Consider the following 22,720-nt stretch of genomic DNA (forward strand, 5'->3'; position numbering starts at 1 on the left):
CTTTTGAACAGCATTTATTAGCATTAGAAAATTATGGTTCATATGTAAGGATATTATTTATTTACTTCAGCTCGGCATTTAACACCATTCAACCTCATGTACTATTGAAGAAATTCTCAGACATGAATGTCAATTCAAATTTGATTAGATGTGTCAATTCTTTTCTGGTCAACAGACCACAGTTTGTGTAAATCCGTTATTTCACCCATATTGTTCATACTCTATACAAATGACTGTAGATGTAAAACTGACACGACCTATATTGTTAAATTTGCTGATGATGCTGCATTGGTTGGACTTATTAGAGAAATGGACTTTTTAATGGAAATTAAAACACTTTAAGCTAGATCAAACCATTATGATACTCCTTTATAGAAGTTTTATTCAGAGTGTTCTGACTTTCAACTTTCTCCGCTACTCGGAATGGAAATGGGTTTTTGATGTCCACTTTGTTCATACATTATATGCACATTTACGGGTTGCACAAAACCCTAAATCTATCATGATATATTAAAAATGTCTGCACAAAAATTTGTTTGGACAAACAAACCACATTTGTATATGTACTAACTTTGCTAAAGAAGATGTTCTTCATCATATTAATGAAAGGATATTTTCCCACCAGTATTATGCTACAAAATTCTGATATATAACTATTCAAACGCTCATGTTTCAGAAATGCTTTGACTTTCCATGTGAACTCTTGAGTTTCCACAAGCAGACTAGTCCATTTCAACAGAGGGTGTGCAGGTTGCACTTCTTGCTCCCACTGTATGTGCAAGACCTGTTACTTTGTAACTGCCATTTGGCAACAAGGGTATGAACAAACATGTTTTCAAAATGTGGCAAAATCCTAACATGGCAGCAACACTGGGCTGCACATTGGACATGTCAAAACATATTACCTGATTGATTAACCTGCAACTTCTGGAGATTTCAGTGTAAAGAAACAATACACAAAATGGTAGCATCATTATATGCATATTAACAAAGTGTTTGAATCTTTTTCTGGGCAGGTACAAACGGCAAAGCTAGCTGTCGAGATGTTTGTGGCATCCACTTTGGTAATGAATACTAAACGCTCATTAAAACACACTTCCGGTATTTAAAACCTTTCAAAGTGCATTAGATCATTTGAACATTTTGATTAAAAATATGAAAAGATTTTGGTAACGTCTGTCAACATTCAGCTGACAGTTGAGATATTCTGCAAAATCAGTAATTATCCGAAATCTGTGTGGCAGTTTGCAAAACTGATGGTGATTTTGACTCGTCCCATGCATCGATTTGTTTGCTCAGCCAAAATTCCAGCCAAGTTTCGGCATGTGAGGAAATATGACTTTCACAGTCAGCTAACTCCTTTGCCATTGGAAGATGCCCAGAATTGGTCATACATTTCAAAACGCCAGCTAACAATTACTGAGAAAAATCAAATTTCATTAAACTTATGTTCTACTGTCATGCAGACATAAAACCATCTGTTTCATTTCAAGGTGAACCTCGGACAAATCAGAATCAAACATTTTCCAAATTCACGGTAATATACCAGTTTGTATTGCATCCAATGATTTCTGTTGGTCTGAAACCTAGAGTTATCACCTTTGTGTCACAAACGGTTTGATAGTTTGGTGTTTCTAATACTGAACAACAATAACACAACAATAATCATGCTCACTGGAATGACTCCAGTTAAAATCAGTTAACAGTCAACTGAGTATCACAGTACCTTTGTTCAATTATCCTGAAGTTGAAATGTGTCAAGGTGCTCCTGTAACAAGTATCGATGTGCTCCTGTAACAAGTATCGATGTGCTCCTGTAACACATGTTGTGGTGCTCCTGTAATCGAGGAGCTCCTTTAACAAGTATCAAGGAGTTCCTGTTACAAGCATCACAGTGTTCCTGTATCCAGTATCGGAGTGTTCCTGTATCTAGTATCGCAGTGTTCCTGTTACAAGCATCACAGTGTTCCTGTGTCGAGCATCACAGTGTTTCTGTATCGAGTATCGCAGTGTTCCTGTTACAAGCATCACAGTGTTCCTGTATCGAGCATCACAGTGTTCCTGTATCGAGTATTGCAGTGTTCCTGTTACAAGCATCACAGTGTTCCTGTATCGAGTATCGCAGTGTTCCTGTTTCAAGTATCAAGGAACTCCTATAACAAGTATCAAGGCATTCCAACAACCAAGTGTTCAGGTGAGAATCACAAAACTATGTCCAGCTCCAGATCCAATATGGCTGACTTCCCTGTCATTCAGTGCTGCCACCTTGTGAGGAACCTTGACATCAACTTCATCTCCTGTAGCACACATCCCATGTTCATTCCAGCCCCATGTCACAAGATGGCCGTCAGCTGAAACACAATATCTCGATAAATTAGGTAAGGTAGCTCATCTAATTCACTTTCAAGACTCTGAAGAAAAAACTCAGAAAAACACATCTTCCAAAGAAGAGTTGTACTCACCATTACCATAACTAATCCACCTGGGACATGTACTAATGATGATTTTAAAATTAATGATCAATGTTGTTCACTTCTCCTTTTTAAACAGAAGTTTGTGTGGAGTTGTTTTTACCTTGGGATCACACGAGAAAGTGTTGAAGGTTGTCAATCTATGACAAAGTCAATAAGCACCAATATGCCAAGAATCATCATCTGTTCAAATCTAGATCTGAACCACACACAGTGAATCTAGATCTGAACCACACACAGCAAGTCTAGATCTGAACCCCACACAGTGAATCTAGATCTGAACCCACACACAACAAATCTAGATCTGAACCCCACAGCAAATCTAGATCTGAACCACACAGAAAATCTAGATCTGAACCAAACACAGCAAATCTAGATCTGAACCACACACAGCAAGTCTAGATCTGAACTCCACACAGCAAGTCTAGATCTGACCCACACACAGAAAATCTAGATCTGAACCACACACAGCAAATCTCGATCTGAACCACACAGCAAGTCTAGATCTGATCCACACAGCAAATCTCGATCTGAACCACACACAGTGAATCTAGATCTGAACCCACACACAGAAAATCTAGATCTGAACCACACACAGCAAGTCTAGATCTGAACCACACAGCAAGTCTAGATCTGAACCACACAGCAAATCTCGATCTGAACCCCACACAGCAAATCTCGATCTGAACCCCACACAGCAAATCTAGATCTGAACCGCACACAACAAATCTTGTTCTGAACCGCACAGAACAAATATAGATCTGAACCCCACACAGCAAATTTACATCTGAACCACACACAACAAATCTCGATCTGAACCCCACACAGCAAATCTAGATCTGAACCGCACACAACAAATCTTGTTCTGAACCGCACAGAACAAATCTAGATCTGAACCCCACACAGCAAATTTACATCTGAACCACACACAACAAATCTAGATCTGAACCGCACACAACAAATTTACATCTGAACCACACACAACAAATCTAGATCTGAACCGCACACAACAAATTTACATCTGAACCACACACAACAAATCTAGATCTGAACCGCACACAACAAATCTAGATCTGAACCCCACACACAATCTAGATCTGAACCACACACAACAAATCTAGATCTGAACCGTACACAACAAATTTACATCTGAACCACACACAACAAATCTAGATCTGAACCGCACACAACAAATCTAGATCTGAACCCCACACACAATCTAGATCTGAACCACAGACAGCAAATCTAAATCTGAACCCCACACAGCAAATATAGATCTGAACCCTTACAGCAAATCTAGATCTGAACCGCACACTGCAAATCTAGATCTGAACCACAGACAGCAAAACTCCCCACAAAAATTTGCCACCCTTTCAGACTAAAAGTACTTGTTTTCCAGGTTAGAGTAAGTACACACCATCAATGGCCAGGTTGTGTTCAGATCCACAAGTCACAGATTTACTGTTCTGCAAACTGATGACTGGTTGAGGTGTCCAGTCATGTGACAGGTCACATGATCTCCCAAGCTGACCGTAGTCAGCACGACCCCACGTATAAACTGATCCATCCTCTGAAACAGGATAGAACATCTTCAGACAATTTTATAGGTTTATCAACGATTCCAAACCGTATGCAGTCCAAATGGGAAACATATCCTAAAGAGTCTTTTGTTTTTCTTTCTAAAATTATTCCATTCAATGAAATCTAGGCATACAGTTTTGTATGTAGTGTAGAAAGTTGCAATGTCTTTTTATTTGGTTAAAAAATACATTATCTAAATAAAGGCACCAATAACAAATTTTACAAAATAACTGAGAAATTAAAACTTCTGACACATGAATCCTGACACATCAATCAAATAGGTAGCACAGATTGGTGCTCATTACTTTTCAGTGGCTTTCAAGCACACGCTTTTCAGGACATTCCTGGGGGCATAATGACTGGTGGAAGCTGTAAGCTGAACAAGTTGTCATAATAGGCGCAAGGAATGACATAGCAATGAACTAAATGCATTGTGCAGCTCAGTTAAAGAAATATAGCGAAAGAACACCTGCCTGAAGCTCAACCCCATAGAGACTAATCTTATTACAACTTAAATATGTCCTCACCAGTGCAAGACACAAGATGGGTCCAACCAGAGTGAAGGGAGACCACTCTTCTCCCACCAAACATTTCAGAGGGAACAAGATACGGCAATGCATGCTGGGAGGTGGTCTCTGGGCTGATGGTGACCTGGCCATGTTTGTTGCAGCCCCATATGCACACCTCACCGCTACCTGGAAATAACATGGTACAAACAAGTGTCTAGTGAACTGGGGTTAACGTCAGTGTATACAGTATTTCAGTTATACCATGGTGTCTCAGAGAGATGGGATGTGAAGATGTGACCTAGTACGGTTGTGTACCACATTTAGCAATGTTCTAGCATCGTCACAGCTATTGACACCAAAAATGGGTTTCACACAATGTGAATCGAACATACGATTTGGCATGACGAGTGAACTGTTTAGCCACTAAGCTTCCCCCCGAGTGATATGAAATCAAGGATTACATGTAAAGCACTTTGAGCGAAACTTATGCACAGAGTAAGGTGCAGGCAAACCAAGGCTAATATTCAGAGCAAATCTGGCATTCGAAACCAAACCCTAAACATGTCGTAATCAAACCCGTGACCATAAACATCTGGCCCCGAAGGGACACAACCCTGCACATCAAATTGCAGTGCTCTATGGGAGTAAGTAACTGGCTGACTGGCTGGCTGGCTGGCTGGCTGGTAATTGGTAGCATGTATACAGAGTGTCTGCTCATCATAAACTTTGGGAGAATCGGCAGGCTCCTATAAGAACAATGGCTGGCCAATTCTTCAGTGAAAATTTCACATGCTGTGCTCTCCAAACAACTTTTAAGAGTTCTGTTAATAATGGGAGATAATATCAGTGGTAATTACTTGGTTATCTCCCTGAATAGGTTATTGCCTCAGCCACCATCCAGTGCAGATCAATGGTACTTGAATGCCAGCCAGTGTTGCAAAAATAACAAACTGGTTTGTAAATGAACATTTCTCTCATCTAAAGGAAACTGTTTGAATATTAATAATCCTTTCACCTGCTTTTCATCTGGACATTAATATTTACACAAAGACTAACCATACCATCGGGGAAACACACATGTGATACTTACTGGTCAAGACAGCTGTGTGGTTGGACCCCGCAACTGCAAGTCTTGCGGACAACCTGCCTGGCATCATGACTGCAAAAATATGTAATTTTCTGAGTAAAATTGATATTTTATACTTATCCTGACTCATGTATTATTGCTTGTCTCCTTCCTTTCCCGAATGTAGTGGAACACTTGTATCTCCTTTTTGAAGCTCCCTTCAATAAAGCAGACTTAAAATCACTACTCACCACGAGTTGTCTCCTTCTCGGTTTTGGCGGGAAAACGGCGCCACCCGTCTTCCCACTCTTCACTCTCTCCGAATTGCTAGCCCGACACTTCGATTTGATGGGAAATCCAAAGTGCCTAGCGGGGAGGTTGGGAGGGCTTACCTCATGAGTCAGGATAAGTATAAAATATCAATTTTACTCAAAAATTACATATTTTTCCTTATCCTGACTCATGTATTATTGCTTGTAGAATCCGACGGATTTGGTGGTGGGTCAAACCACTTCTGGATTCCAATTGGTGATTTACGTCTTGCATACCCCCCTATGGGAACTTCCTGGTAGCACTTCAATTTACTTCTAGGCTCTGCTGCTGCTGTAACCCTTTACTTCCAGCTTTCTCTGATGGGGGGGACCACAATTTTTTGGTCCTTGCTTCTGTTAACATTTTTATGTTGATTTTTGCAACTCCATCTCTTGATGCAAGCATCAAGTGGAGAAGCGACCCTTTTTATGTATGAGTACGTCCTTACAAGTACTGGGTCATATCACTTATGCTAGTCTGTCTTAGACGTGCATATGGACTCTAAAGCTGTAACTCTCTTGAGTGTAGGCTTTTGCAAGTCATGTGATAAAAGGGCGAGACTCTGTCTCAGCGCCTCTGTGGAACTGTCAATTGTTGTGCTACAACAAGTGGGCCGAAATGGTGAATGCCAGAGACGTCCTCAGTGGCGATGTCTCTCAGGTAGTGGTTGGCAAACACCATGTCCGATTTCCAGAAGCAGCCCTCCATTATCGTTGTGATAGAGCAGTTTCCATGTAGAGCGAGTGTTCACGCCAGAGCTCTAATTTCATGTGGATTGGAGGCTCTTGGAGGATCAAGTCCTGCTGCTTTGTAGGCCCGTAGAATGACAGTTCTCATCATATAGATATCGTAGTGCAAGAGATCTCAGTCTATGTCTCTGCCGATATAGGAATGAAAAGACGCTTGAATTTTCGTCTCCTGGTCCTAGACCTTTGTAGGTAGACTTTTAATGCTCTTACTGGGCACAAGGATAGGTCCTGTGTATCCTGTGGCCCAAGGACTGATGATAGTGCTGGGATGTGGAATTGTCTGTCTGGTTGACCTGGCAGTTGATTCTTTGCTTTAAAGTCCCATCTCAGTCCCATGTGCACGATGTTTCGATTTTCATCAAATCGCGTCCTTTCAAAGTCTAGAGCATGTATTTCCGACATCCTTGCTGCTGTTGCTAAGGCAATCAGGAATAGAGTTTTCTGCGTCAAGAACTCAAAAGATGTCCTATCTAATGGTTCATAAGCGTCACTGGTGAGATGCCGTAGAACTATGTTGAGGTCCCAAGCCGGAGCTTTAAATCTCTGTTGTTGGTCCTCCAGTTTAAAAGAGCGTAGTAAGGCCAGTAACTCGGGTACCTTAGTCAGTTTTACACTCGTCCTCATAGTGATAACTGAGCTCAATGCCGCTAGGTATGTTGAGAGTGTTGACCCTTTTAACCGCTTCATTTGTCTTAGGTGACAAAGATAGTCCGCCACTTGAGGGTGTGTCGCTTTCATGGCTGTGAAGCCTGTTTTTGAAGCGTAGGTCTCGAAGCTTCGCCACTTGTCGTCGTACAAGTTGCGTGTTGACTTGTGTAAGGCTAGCGTGACTGCTTTCGCTGCTCTGGCGGAACATCCTCTCTTGTTCAAGCACACCTTGATACGGTCCATGTGTGTAGGCGGAACACCTGTGGGTTGCCGTGTGCTTGCTTTGTGTGTGGATGTACTAGCAAGTTCGTCCACTCTAGTAGTTGCAGTTGAGGAGATCCTAGTTCTTGTATGAGAATGGGGAACCATATTCTCGCTGGCCAGTAAGAAGCGATCAAAATCAGTTGTAGGTTCTTCGTCTGCATGATTTTCTGAACACTTTTGGTATAAGAGCTGGTGGCGGGAACGCGTAAGCGTTAAGTCCTTCCCAGGAGATGCTTAGAGCATCTGTTGCCCATGCTCGTGGATCTTGTATTGGAGAGACGAATGTTACCAGTTGATTGTTGAATCTTGTGGCAAACAAGTCTATTAGTGGTGCTCCTATCTCTTGTATGATCTGTTTGAAGATTTGTGGATGTAGCATCCATTCTGTTGGGGATGGCTGAGTTGGATGAGATAGTGCGTCTGCTATCACATTCTTGGCTCCTGGAATGTGGCATGCTTTTATGTGGATGTTCAGGTTGTCCATTTTGCTGAACAGATGAAAGCAAAGGTTCAGAAGGTTCCCCCCCCCTTGTTGATCCATGTTTGTTTATGTAGAACGCCACTGTGGAGTTGTCTGTGTGTACCGTTAGATGAGCATTCTTTAAAATGCTGGTCCAGTGGAGTATGGAGTTTATCACTGCTTTCATTTCTAGCATGTTGATGTGCAGATCTTTCTCTTGTACTGTCCATTTCCCAGCTGACACTTGGAGAGATGCGTCCACATAGAGATGCGTCTTGCACTCCGGCTCTGCTAAGAAGGTGCCTCCGCAAACATTCGATCTCTGAGTCCACCATAGTAGATATGGTTTTAGTCTGTCCGGGAGTCCGAAGGGGTCCGGATCGTCCACATGTACATTTACGAAGACCTGTAGTGGGCGTAGTTGTAATCTCCCTCTGCGCGTCATATCCTGTGCTGACGTGAGGAGACCCAACAGGCTCTGCCACTGTCAGAGTAGCCACGGAGAGAGTAGAGCTTGAGATACCATCTGTTGTATCTTTAGCCAACGGTCCTCTGGTACTGTTATGCGGTTTTCTGTTGTGATGAGCCGAATTCCTAGGAACTGCAGGTCCTGTGTAGGCTCTAGTTCCGACTTGAGGAGATTCACTAGCCACCCTAGTTGAGTGAGAAGCCTGATGGTAAAGTCCAGCTGTAGTCTGAGATGACTGGGATCTTGATGAGCCTGAATCCCGTTGTCTAGGTAGAACGCACTGCGTAGACCTCGATGATGTAGGTATGTGACTATGGGCTTCGTCACTCTTGTAAACAACCAGGGGGCCGATGATATTCCAAATGGCAGGACTTTCCATTGGTAGTGTCGTCCGTCTAGTAGGAATCTGAGGTACTTCCTTGATTCCGGATGTATAGGAATATGCAGGTATGCGTCCTGTAAATCTATGCTGGCCATGTGGTCGAGCGGACGGATGAGATGTAGTAGTTGAGGCAAATGAATCATGTTGAACTTTGCTGGTTTGCGTAGATAATCTCTGTTGAATGTCCTCATGTTGTAAATTAGTCAGAACTTTTCTTTGGAGTTTTTCTTTGGTACGAGGAAAACTGGGGAGTAGAATCCTGGTGAGATCTGGTCCTGGTCTATCACCTCTATAGTGTCCTTCTCTAGTAGAGATGTGACCGCTTCTCGTAGCCTCTCTGTCCGATGGGTTGCAAAGTTGAACCTCTGTGGTGCGCTTGTTAATGGAGGGGCTGCTTGTAGTTGTATGTGATATCCGTCTCTTAGGATGTTGGATACAAATTGATCTTGAAGAATTCCCCAGTTCTCCCAGTAGCGTTGTAGACGTCCACCCACTTGGGAAGGTTGAACAGGAACGGCTGGGGGTGGAAGACTCCAGTCGTTCGGAACCCGTCCTTCATCATCTATAGCCTCTGGCACCTCTGGTTGCCCTGCCTCGTCCGGATCGTCCTCTATAGTTGCCGGATGGGCTTAATTTAAAAGAATCCTTTCCTCCTTTGGAAGTCCCCATTTTCTTTTTCTCTTGCTTTCTGGATGCCTGCAAATTTAGATTTGCCAGAGTAGCGTTGGGACGTCTGTCTGATGACACTGGCTAGTGTATCAATGGACTGATCATCAAGACTTCCCTTGATTCTTTAGTGACTTCCTTGGCAACCTCGTCAATCTCCCCTGCGAAGATGGATGTTGGAGACCATGGAGCTCTGTACAGAGTCTTAGTTAAGCGTTCACTCCAGTCACATGACGACAATAGTCCTTGTCTTCTAGCGAGCATCAATGCTGCTGATATGGATGATAAATGCTCCGACATGAATTGGTGGTCCTTTTTCTGCGTTAGTAGGGCAGAATAAATCATCCGGTCTTCTTCTGCAGTAGAGTCCCTGAACTTGGCGATGAGCGTTTCATTAATTGTCCTGGATCTGTTAAGTCCGAAGAACATCCTTCTGGTCATAGTGTCTATCTGTGCCAGCTTTTTGTTATCAATCTTGTAAGATTTGGTCCAGGAGTCGTTGATGATTTTATAGTTCTCATCTATTTCTTGTGCCTTCATAAAGGGATCCATGTTGTGTAGTGAGAACTTCTTTGCGTTGAACTGTGGGATATTAGGAGACTGGAACTTAGCTGCTTTTCTGAAGGCTGCATCCAAGTCCTCTGGTACGTCCGAGATCGGCTCAATTGGAGGTAGAGTGATAGTGTCCACATCATCGTCCTTCATTAGGTACGTAAATGCTTCATTCTCTTCCTTAGAGGGTGACGCTAGGTCCAGTCCATTAGCCATCCAATATTTTATCTCTGAGTCCGAAAATATGATAAACCCCATCGTCCTCTGTATCATGTCCACTGGTATAAGATCGTTGAATGTCCTTTGTTGGGGATCTGTGAGGCGATCTACTAGCGATCTGTGTAGGGATGAATATGTTGAACTACGTGTCGTTCTAAGAGGCGATCTGTATGGCGACCTGCGTGGAGGTGAGCGTCTTCTAGGCTGGGATTGCCTTCCTGGCAATGTATTCCTAAGTGGTGAATCCCGTGACGACCTGCGAGGTGTTGTTGACGCCCTTGAAGATAATTCAGATGACCTTCACGCAGGTGAGAGGTTTTGTTGAGGGTCTGAGTCCCATGACGTCTCTCTAAACCTTCTAGGAGGTGTAGGTTTCTTCCTCTGTGAAGTGGGTAGCCTGCATGAAGGTTCTTCATTAGTCTCATCATCTGATGACGATCTATTGGGTTCTGAAGAGCGTGCCGTCCTTCGGGCAGGTTTGCTGATGTCATGTAGTGTAGATCTGCTCTTAGTCCTAGAGCTAGATTCTCTGGTAGGCCTCTCAGATGTATCATCAGTGTGGGGTCCTTCGTGCAGCACTGGATCCTCTCTGAGGTTGATGACTTGAGCATGAGAGCCGCCTGGCTGTCCATCATGCGATGTTCTTTCCTGTGAGAAGCGCTTCTCCATCATCTCCATCATTTGTTGAGAGAATTGCAGCATAAAGGCCCTGGGGTTGAATGTGATGTCGTATCTGAGATGGTAGCGATATGGTCCAGGGATCGCTGTGCCTCATGGATCTCTGCTGTCAGTGTAGAAGGTAACTCGGACTGCGTAGAGAGGGCTGCTGACGTTACCGTTGCTGAGGCCTGCTTCCTTTTCTTATGTTGTATCTCTGGGATGATCAACAACGGCTCATCATATAAGCCTCTCTCTTCCATAGGGATGATTTCGGCCGAAAAAGTCCTCATAGTCTGTGAAGAACTCCCCGTAGAGCTGGTTGAAGCCTTAGGGGTGTAAGGCTTCTTCTGCGTTAAAGATGGCCTCTTTTTCTTCATATGGGTTGAGGAGTTGTCCAACGTTAGAAGACATTTTCTTCGACGTAATGGCGGAGGACATCATCCCATGCCCATCTTCTGAGGACACCTCCGGCAGGTCACTGGATGGAAGTATGTCGTCTGACAACGATAGACAGCTCTTTAGGGACTCAGCCGGTTTAGCCATGACTTGCAAAAGTCGACAGGATTTATCCTTAGCACGCCTAAGTACAGAGAAATAATAATTATTAAATTCAATTTGTGTTAATTGCTGACATAATTTACAGCGAGAGCTGGAAGTACATATTGTTGTGCAACTGGGGCACAATAAATGCGGGTCTGCAGCAGATAACCTAAACCTACAACGAAAACAGGTTTTCATGAAATGTAAACAAACTGAACAATCACGTAAAACCGTGAATAAACAGTCAAATTACTAATAAATTTCAAACCATATTGTAGAAGGATACTCCCTGAAACCTTATAAAGGTAACTAATAGGGAAATAACTAAGTTATCAAAGGATATAGTGCCGTGTTGGAGAGACAGGTGCTCTCCCAACCGTCCACTAGGGCGAAGAAGGAGAGAGTGAAGAGAGGGAAGACGGGTGGCGCCGTTTTCCCGCCAAAACTGAGAGGGAGACAACTCGTGGTGAGTAGTGATTTTACGTCTGCTTTATTGAAGGGAGCTTCAAAAAGGAGATACAAGTGTTCCACTAACGTTCGGGAAAGGAAGGAGACAAGCAATAATACATGAGTCAGGATAAGGAAAAATATTTTAATTAAAGAACTCTTTTTGAAATACACCAAAATCCTGTTGTTTTTATTTATGGTAAAGAGTGCCACTTAATTTTAATACTATCAAACTTGATTAAAATCATTGTTCACTCAATTCAAACAAATGCCAGATTCTTCTTTTCAGCGTGAAATTGATGTGATCATGGTCTCCATTACCAAATCTGAGTCCACAATGGCAACATATTTCCATTATTTATATATTGCAGGAATTGCAAACAGCAGTGTTAGATGATGAATTTTTCATTGTTGACTACCGAACCCCATCTGGCTTTGTACAATGATCACACCAATTGTCGAGTCACAGGCTGATAGTCCTGGTGCCCGTTCCACAACGGCAGTCGCAAGTTTTTGTTCAAGTATTGGAGTTACGATCATCTTTGAGCTACGATCGCTTTGTGGAATGAGTACCACGTTAAAAGACTGACTGAGTTTTAGTTTTACACCGCTTTTAGCAATATTCCAGCAATATCACGGCAGGGGACACCAGAAATGGGCTTCACACATTGTGCCCTCCATGTTAAAAGAATTTTCTATTACCATACACAGACACATATTTAAGTACATGAGCTATTACCCATACAACATCTTACAGTGACTGCCAATAACACACACCTTCAGTTGGTAGTTCGACTTTTTGCACCTTTGGCGGCAGATCAACTCCAAGCTGACCTTTCCGACCTTGACCCCAGGTATAGACTTGCCCCGATTCTGCAACAACAATGCTTTCTTTTAAAAGGTCTTCACTTCACACGATCACAATTACACATCAAGTGGAATATATTGCAGTTTGTGTGATGTGAGCTAAGACCTCAGTGGTGGGAGCACTACACTGCAAAGCATCCATGTGTTCTCAAGGCTGATTACTGTGTACAAACTGTCAATCGATTGTCACAGAAATGGCTTCATGGAATGAGGCCAGAGAAACTTAACATTTTCAAAATTACACATTAATCATAGCTTTTCTATAAAATTACATTTCTAAACTCATTCAGAATTCATAGAATCATAATAAAACATTACAAGGGATTATCAATAGACAAAAGAGGACATCCAAAACAGACCTGGAGACAAAGCCTGGAAAAGGAACTGAGGGAAACCGGTTTAACCTGGGAGGCTACCAAGAGCATAGCCACTGACTGGCAAGCATGGAGGACAACTGTTGAGGCCCTATGCTCCTCAATAGGACATGACGTTCTGTTCCTACTTTCCTTACCTGTAGTAGCAACCGCATGTCTCAGGCCTGCAGCAATATCCACAACCTTGCCAGGAATGTTCACCGCCATCTATACAGAACAGCACAAACAGCCTCAGACAGGAAATAACATATTTTCTATTTCCACCCTAACCTAAAAAGACCACACCTCAAGTAATTTGTTAAAACTGTAAAAGACTTTTTAACATGGAAGAGAATCTTTAACTCTGTTTTAGATTTTGCACTGAGAGAATCAAGAATATTTTTTATAAACCTAAAAAGGAAAACAAACAAAACAAAATAAAGGGTTTTTGAACAGTATTGAATGTGATCAAATATCTACTCACAGGAATAGAAGAAGACTTTGTAGTCCGAGATCCAAGCTGCCCAAATGCATTGGAACCCCAGGAAAACACTTCTCCTGTCACTGGATTCAAGAGGAAGAGGAATGTCAAGGTCACTTTAACATGTTGGCATTGTTTAACACCATGGTTACAGATAAAACAACTATACCATGACATCCAGTGTGAATACTCTGGCCCAGATCAGACCAACCAGTATTTGATATTATGAACCATTAGGTTCTGATACCCAACCAGCCAGGTCTGGAGTCACCTGCTGCTTTGTGTCACCTCATCTAACAGCACAGGCTGATCAGACCAATCATAATCCAGCTTCACTTCAGGGTGATCTAACGCTTTAACCACTAGGCTACCCCACCGCCCACACCTCATCTAACAGCCCAGGCTGATCAGACCAATCATAATCCAGCTTCACTTCAGGGTGATCTACTTTCTTTACCCAGAGTGAGTGAATTCAGTTTTACACCGCTTTTTAGCAATATTCCAAAATATCGACGGCAAGGGACACCAGATATGGGTTTCACATATTGTACCCTTGGTGGAATCAAACCTGGGTGTTCAAAGTGATGAGCAAAAGCTTGAACAATAGGCTACACCACCAACCTCTTTTCCCAGTCTGAATACACTAGAATTCAAAGCCTTTCAAAGTCCCAACATTGAAGAGCCAGGCAAATTGAATATTGTGCTACACTACCCACCTTTTGCATGACATAATAAGCTTTGTGGATCCCTTTCTCAAAGCAATCCTAACTATGGCTGTTGTGCATGTTTTAACTCACATACTTTAACAATCTGTTGTAGTAGGATCACCATCCTGACCTTAAATTCCATTGTTTTGAACTGGGCTCCGAACAAGTTCAACAGAAGCAATAGTTAATTTCAATAGACATGACAACTTACCTGACAGAGAAAGGGTAAAATCCCAACCACCAGCTGCCTGTATAATCTGTTGATCTTTCAGGGCTTCCACTGACGTCAAGGACGTCTTATCATGACCTTGACCTGCCTGACCTTTCTCATCAGATCCACACGAAAGCAACCTGCCCTTTTCTGCGAAAACAGACATCCCATCAGACAAACACAGAAATTATTCAATGCAATAATTTAACTAAGCAACTTACTCTGCCATTTGGTTTAACCCATGAAGATCCGGGTTAGAATTGGCCTTCAGCAACCCATGCTTGTCGTAAGAGGCTCAGGCTCACTGACTTGGTTGACACGTGTCATTGTATCCCAACTGCGAAGATCGATGCTCATGCTGTTGATCACTGGAATTGTCTGGTCCAGACTCGATCATTTACAGACCACTGCCATATAGCTGGAATATTGCTGAGTGCAGCGTTAAACACCAACCAGCCAACCAATGTCGTTTGGTCTCAACAAGGCATGTTTCATGTTACTACTGTCAGTCTCACAGGCCATGAAACTTTCCTTCTACCCAGCCCTTACTTTTATGCAAAAAGCCCAAAATGAAGCAAGTCTCAATAAATGAAGCAAGTCTCCTTAGGTAATCCCCTGTGGAGTCCTTAAATTTAAATGTAATCATCATTTATTTAATTTCAGAGATTCAACATGAGTCAATTGTTACTCCAATGTTGTCACAAATTGCTGTTTCTGAACTGTCTCCTACCTTTACATTACGTATTTTGCAATTCATCGTTCCCATTTGGCTATGGACTGGACAAATGATGGGCACAGATATCACCCTGCACACATGTACTAGTAACTGTTTCCATCTGTTACAGCCCACAAGACAGGTTTCCACATCAATAGGGTCTTCACTAATGGTGTTTCTCAACAATCATGGGTTACTAAGGATAAATTTTAACCCAGGATCCCCATGAGTGAGTGAGTGAGTGTGTTTAGAATAAGGCCACACTCAGCAATATTCCAGTTATATGGCAGCTGTCTGTAAATAATCGAGTCTGGACCACACAATCCAGTGATCAACAGCATGATCATCAATCTACATAATTGGGATATGATGACATGTGTCAACCATGTCAGTGAGCCTGACTACCTGATCCCATTAGTCACCTCTTACGACAAACATGCGTTACTAGATCAATTCTAACCCGGATCATCACGGGTTCAGAATCCCCATGAGGCTATGCCTGAAAACAGGAACACCTTCACATCAGACAGAAATATTCTCCACGGCCCAACGAGTCTCCCGTCACAAAGTGTATTGACTGGTCTGGGCAAATACAAGATGGACCACACACTGACAGAAGGGCAACATCAAAACAGTTCTCACTTGTTATTGCCAGCGTGTGTCCTCCTCCTCCACAGATACTCTGGATGTCATCAGGCACGCAAGTTATTTCCCTTGGTTCAAGAACATCCTCCTGATGTCCTTGGGCAAGCTGACCATGACTGTTTGCACCCTGAACATACCAATTAATTATATGAACTGTTGGTGGTAAAAATTCACCCTTATCACTTAAGTGCGTCTCCTGAGAACATATATTGTGCTGACTGACTGACTGACTGACTGAATTTCACACATTGTACCCATGTGGGGATTCGAACCCGGGTCTTCAGCGTGATGAGACAACACTTTAACCACTAGGCTACCCCATATTGTGCTGACTGTGGTGATATGAAGGACAACTATCACTGAAGTATGTGGGTTTATACTAGCTAAAGATGGGCTTACATAACAAGCATGGCAAGGCAGTGGCCATGTGCTCTCAACTGCCTAGAACAAGGGCAATCAGAGTTATTCCCCCTCACACTATAAATAGCACTGGGGCCCTGTTGGGGATAGAGGCCCATTTAGGGTTGTACAGTTCATACTAGAATAGCTGATACCACATCCCCCTTTGTAAGAATAGAACACTTATCAGTGAACAAGCCAGAAATAACGAGTAACTTAATGTGGACATGGCTGTGTATGAAATAATCAAAGAAATAACTTTTATGCTAAGTGGCATGCACATTTAAATGTCCATAAGCTGAAAAAGAACACTAGGATAGATTTATCTTATCCCTAGAACCCTAGACTTTAAAAGTCACTGGTCTGGCTTGACACACACTACACTGCACTACAGGTCAAGTCTGTTTGGCTTGGTGGACACCCTTCCTGAACTGGTGACTGTACTGTTTGGAGGAATGTCACTGCTTGACTGCGGCTGAGTGGAGACTGGAGATTGAAGTAGATCTGAGCGATGTGAAGTTGACTGCTGTTGTTGTGGCAACAATACAAGATGTTTTCGATTTCTTCTCAGGAGATTGTCGCCTGACTTCACGTAGTAAGAACGTGGAGTGTTTGCTTTCTTGTATACTTCGGCTTCCCGAGTTGCTTCAGGATCATCAACTAACACCTTATCTCCCTCCTTTACTGGTGGAAGATTGTGACTTCTGTGACTTGAGTCGTAGTCAGACTTTTGTCGCTGTTTAGATTGCTTGAAAGATGAATCAACTTCTTGTGAAGAAGGCAAATGAGGTTCAAGTTGTGATGGATGAACAGGAAGAGTTATGCGTAGATTACGCCCCATCAACAACTGCGCTGGACTGTAACAACATTGCAGAGGCGTACTTCTGTAAGTTAGCAATGCCAAATATGGGTCAGTCAGCTTTCTTCAAAGTCTGTTTGATGGTTTTGACAGCTCTTTCGGCTTCTCCGTTGCTTTGAGGATATCTCGGACTGCTTCGTGATGTGACTGAAACAGTAGTCCTCTGAGAACGCCTTGAAGATGTATGACGAAAGTACTGAGGACCGTTGTCAGAGACGACGATATCAGGAATTCCATGTCTTCCAAAGATGGATTTCAGATGGTTTACAACACATGCTGAAGTTGTACTGGTGAGTTTGGCTATCTCGATGTACTCGAGTAGTAGTCTATGACAAGCAGGTATGGACTTGAATTGATTTCAAACAGGTCAGTGGATACCTTACTCCATGGACCAGTAGGAATTTCTGACGGGATGAGTGGCTCATGAGAGTTAGGTCGACCACGAGCACAAGTCACGACAACTCATAACGACTTGTTCGATCTGAGAACTAAGTCCTGGCCACCATACAGATTCCTTTGCACGAGCCACGACACTTGGTTATGCCCTGGTGAGTAGAGTGAATGATATCAAGCATTTCTGCTCTCATGCAAGATGGAATTACTAGCCTTTTTCGAACAGTAAGAGCCCTTCGACCACGGAAAGTTCTCCTTGATAAGGCCAGTAAGATCTTGTGCAGTTTGGAAGAGATGTATAAATTGGCCATCCCTCGAGACAGTATTTCATGATGAGTGAACAGACAGGGTCTTGGCGCAACTTGAGAGCTAATTTCATCCAGACGCTGATCAGAAGCAGGTAAGTTTGCTAAGACTGAGTCAACGTAGATGTTTGTGTCCGCTAGAAGACAAGATTCCACAGTGGAGAGTGGCAAGTTAAGAGGAGCTCTGGAGAGCGCATCTGCAGAATACAACTGCTTCCCAGGAACATGAGAAATGTCATATGAATATGCCATGAGAGCGCATTCTGAATCGTTGTATTCTTGGTGGGAGTTGGTCAAGAGACTTGTTACCAAGAAGAGCCAGAAGAGGTTTGTGGTCAGTATTGATGTGAAAGTATTTTCCCAGTAGATAATCTCGAAGCGTTCGCATGCCCAAGTAATGGCTAGTGCTTCCTTTCTACTTGTGCGTGGCCTTCTCTGTCTCTGTCATCGAGCGGGAGCAATATGCGATTGGTTTGTGCACTCAATTGTCACATCTTTGCGAGATTACCGCACCCAATCCATAGGAAGATGCGTCAGCTGACAACACTGTCTCCGCATTTGGGTCATAATGTCCAAGAACTGGAGCACATGTGAGTTGAGATTTGATTGACTGAAATGCAGCTCGCTGAGGTTCCTCCCATATCCATTGTCTGTCCTTGACAAGGAGTTCACTAAGGGTCCTCCCATATCCAGTGTCTGTCCTTGACAAGGAGTCCACTGAGGTTCCTCCCATATCCATTGTCGGTCCTTGACAAGGAGTTCACGAAGAGGCTGCGTGATGGAGGAAAGATTTGGAACAAACTTTGTAAGTTGGTTGACCATTCCGAGAAACCTTCGGATATCTGAAACATTCTGTGGTTCTGGCATCTGGGTCGGCTCGAATACCACTTTGATCGATGATGTGTCCGAGAAATTTCACTTGTGATTTGGAAAACTGACATTTGTCACTATTGAGAGTTACACCTGCGTCCCGAAGTCTGCATAAGACTGCTTCAACACGCTGATCGTGTTCATTGTCGTCACGCCCATATGTGAGAATGTCATCCATTTGACAAACGACACCATCCAGTCCTTCTAAGATTTGTTGCATTCTCTTCTGAAAGAGTTCAGGTGCAGACGAAATGCCAAACGGGAGTCGATTAAAGCAATATCGACCAAAAGGTGTAATGAAACAAGTGAGAAGTTTGGATTCTTCAGACAATAGGAGTTGATGGAATCCTGAGTTTAGCGTCAAGTTTGGTGAATACTCTTGCTCCGCTTAACTGACTGAGAGTGTGATCTACAGCTGGGAGTGGATGATTTTCACGTCTAACAGATTCGTTTAGTTTGGTGAGATCAACACAAATCCTTACTCTTTCCGAGGACTTGGGAACCACTACCATGCCGGCACACCACTCAGTAGGAACATCGACCTTCGATATGACGCCGTTGTCTTCCATAGACTGAAGTTCACGTTTCACACGGCCCATGAGAGGAAGTGGTACACGTCTAGGTGTAGAAATTGCAAAAGGTTTTGCATTCTCCTTGAGTTTGATGGTGTATTAAGCCCTCCATTTTCCCTAATCCACAGAAAAGTTCTGGGAAATGTTCCTTCCATTTGTCACCTGTAACACTATCAATGAGTTCGATGAGGTGCAGTCCTTCGATTGCCGGTCTACCAAGTAGAGAACGTTTGAGACCTCTGGCGACATATATGTCTTGTTCTGTTTCAACATCCCTGTTCATGCACTTGAGTTTGGCGAGAAACTTTCCAACAACACTCAAACAGGAGTTTGAGGGACCATACAGCCTTTTGTCGCTTCTCCGTAGATGGGGAAGATACTGAGATGTGTAGACATCATACGGAATTACTGTAACGTCAGCCCCTGTGTCGATCTTGAATTCTTCTGTGACAGATGAATTTATCTTCAGGTTTACAGTCCATGGCTGAGATGAACTTGTGCTGAGCATCCCGACAAAGGCATACTCAGGCTCATTTGTAGTAGGAGACTTCGGAGTAGATCTGACTTCTGACAGTCTAGATTTAGAACTTCGACACACAACATCCCAATGTCCGGCTTTCCCACTTTTGCGACACGTAGAATTAGATGCAGGACACTCACTTCTAGAATGAGAATTCTTTCCACAATATTTGCATGTTGGTTTAGGCTTGGAGCGATCAATGAATGGACAAGATTTCTTTGATTTTGGCTTGTGCTGTCATCTCTTGGATTTTGCTGATGGAGACACCACTTCTTCCACATTGGAATTGATAGTTACATCAGGCTTACTTGTAGCTCCACGAATAACTGGTTGCTGTTTGTGAATAATTTCTGACTGGCGCACATGACTAACAGCAGACTGTAGAGTGAGATTAGAATCATGCTGGAGTTTTTCTGACAGTCTCATATCACGAATTCCAACAACTATTCTGTCTCGGATCATCTCGTCATGAAGAGAACCATAATTGCAATTTTCAGCAAGAGAATACAGATCAGTGATGAAGGAATCAACAGGCTCTCCCTCTTTTTGGCATCGCTGATTGAATTTCGCCCTCTCGAATATCACATTTCTGCGCACTGAGAAATAATCATCAAATTTCTGCTTTACTGTATCATAGTCATTTTCTTGATCCTCACTGAGAGAAAACGTAGGGAGAATATCATCTGCTTCAGCACCCATTAGATACAATAACTGATTCACCTGAGTTGTAGAGTCCTTAGTAGATAGCCTGGAAGTGATTCGGTATCTCTCAAATCTTCTGATCCAACTAGTCCAACTTTCAGGGTTAGAAAAGTCAAAAGATTCAGGTGGAGTGATCTGAAAGTTTGCCATGATGAGCTTTGAACCACTTCTGACACCATGTGGTGATATGAAGGACAACTATCACTGAAGTATGTGGGTTTATACTAGCTCAAGATGGGCTTACATAACAAGCATGGCAAGGCAGTGGCCATGTGCTCTCAACTGACTAGAACAAGGGCAATCAGAGTTATTCCCCCTCACACTATAAATAGCACTGGGGCCCTGTTGGGGATAGAGGCCCATTTAGGGTTGTACAGTTCATACTAGAATAGCTGATACCACACTGACAACCCCGATAACACTACAATGGCACTACCCGGGATTCCAATCCACCAACACAGGTTTCAGAGCATGCCTAAAGGAAATACTTCTACGTAATGAACTACAATGCGCACTTCTCTAAATGACTGCAATCACACTATTTTCATCAGCTATCTCATTTTCTAACAAGGAGTCATGTTTCACTGATCACAAAACATTGCACTGCAATGAGTGACTCAGTTTGGTTATTCCGCCTTTAGCAACATTCCAGGGGACACCAGATGCACTGCACTGTGTGTATGAGTTTATGTATAAATGAAACAAAACTTGAGAATGGATGCAAAGGTATCTACACTGAATGTAAGGGTATTGAAATTACCTTGAAAGGTAAAACTGAACTTATGATTTATTTTTCTTCTAACAAGAATGAAACCTATTTTCAAAGCAAATACATTTCTCCAAAAAGCATGCAGCAACACACAAACATGTATTTCATTTGATGTTGGGAGTTGTCACGTGGGCCACCAATTTCAAAGCCAAGAGTTACAAAAAACTTCACAGGGCTTGCCAGCGAACAGACAAAATAAAATCTGGAATAATCGCCACTGTCTTTTTACCCCTTTACCCCCCTTCCACTACACTGAAGTTGCAAGCTATAGCCTCACATGCAGCGACACATTTTGTAGCATTTGGAACCTTTTGAATGGGACATATATGTTATATTTTGGATCAGAAAATATGTTTCTTTTTTAAATGGGACTTTGAGTTTGACAAGACAATAGGGCAATGGTGTCTCCGTATATGGTCTCTGCTCTAACATACCTGTCTCCATGGAACCTTACAGTTAACACATCATACAATGGTACAATGGTAGTTCATATGAATACACTCGTATTCCAGCCAAGGCCTACATAGCACACCATGGTATAGTGCAAAGTCGTCTAGTTATATGCTGGACTACATACAATGGTATTGATTGAATGGACATAATAATTAAGTTTTGACAGGAGCTCATAGAGGTTTCAAAGACTATCATCATTGTCAATAAGTATACTGAGTGTGATAGACTGATAGTGAGTGGTAGACAATCTTCTGCATCGCGGGGCTCTTCCAGTGAGTATCCTATGTCAACAAGACAAACCCTTCAACACCAACTGTCAAGAAACGTGGGCTAGACTCCGCCCACAATCACTGTCAACAGGGTCGATGCAGCCAACCGTGCAAGTAGTAATGATTGAACATATCATTGTGATTCTGAAACTGAACATACGCAGACACGATCTGACTCTATACAAGGCTTTGCGCACTGGTAACGATTCATTTTATTCACGCCTTTGCCGCAGACATGTTACATTCTTACACATGTGAAACGCTGTTTTGCGACCATGGCGGTTTCCGGTAGCCAAAGGAAATGCAACATGTGGCTCTAACTCCGACGCTCAAATTCAAAGTTAGCAATAACAGACAGGTAAAACCGCAATCAGCTGCGTGTACAGCCGTCTTTACCGTACAAAAACATGCAATGTGGTTTTAGTAAGCGCAATGCAATACCCATGAATAAACACGGCGATGCAACCCCTCATTCTCACTCGCACAACTCTCTGCCATAGCCCATCTTCCATGTGCTGTCTGTCACGTGGTGATTATTGACAGGCGGTGACATTTTCGTGACCTCGCATTCAGCTGTTCTATCAACCGGTAGCACCCCCTCGTGTGACTTCAAAAATTGTAATTTTGAGTTTGAG

At 42.9% G+C, this 22,720-nt stretch overlaps 1 protein-coding gene across 1 annotated transcript; it reads right to left on the reverse strand.

The window, feature by feature from the left end:
• On the reverse strand, window positions 1-22,605 carry LOC124277751 (secretion-regulating guanine nucleotide exchange factor-like). Its single transcript, XM_046713473.1, has 10 exons — window positions 22,527-22,605; window positions 15,972-16,101; window positions 14,615-14,764; window positions 13,700-13,779; window positions 13,374-13,443; window positions 12,773-12,868; window positions 5,652-5,720; window positions 4,580-4,747; window positions 3,889-4,041; window positions 1-2,351 (listed from the first exon to the last, which is right to left on the reverse strand). Exons 1-10 carry the CDS (start codon window positions 22,581-22,583, stop codon window positions 2,191-2,193), a joined length of 1,134 nt encoding a protein of 377 aa, XP_046569429.1. The 5' UTR covers window positions 22,584-22,605; the 3' UTR covers window positions 1-2,190.
• Between the last annotated feature and the right edge of the window lie 115 nt (window positions 22,606-22,720).

The sequence above is a fragment of the Haliotis rubra genome, unplaced genomic scaffold, assembly GCF_003918875.1.
Source record: "Haliotis rubra isolate DU_JTF1 unplaced genomic scaffold, ASM391887v1 Scf227, whole genome shotgun sequence".
NCBI classification, from domain to species: domain Eukaryota; kingdom Metazoa; phylum Mollusca; class Gastropoda; order Lepetellida; family Haliotidae; genus Haliotis; species Haliotis rubra.

What these genes read in the sequence shown, in the direction of transcription:
- LOC124277751 (XM_046713473.1), bottom strand. Translation starts at nt 22,583, where the DNA reads ATGGCAGAGAGTTGTGCGAGTGAGAATGAGGGGTTGCATCGCCGTGTT. An exon ending in ACACACGCTGGCAATAACAA is followed by an intron (nt 14,765 to 15,971) that starts GTGAGAACTGTT and finishes CTGTTTTCGCAG; the next exon opens with AAAAGGGCAGGTTGCTTTCG. An exon ending in ACATGCGGTTGCTACTACAG is followed by an intron (nt 12,869 to 13,373) that starts GTAAGGAAAGTA and finishes TTGTTGTTGCAG; the next exon opens with AATCGGGGCAAGTCTATACC.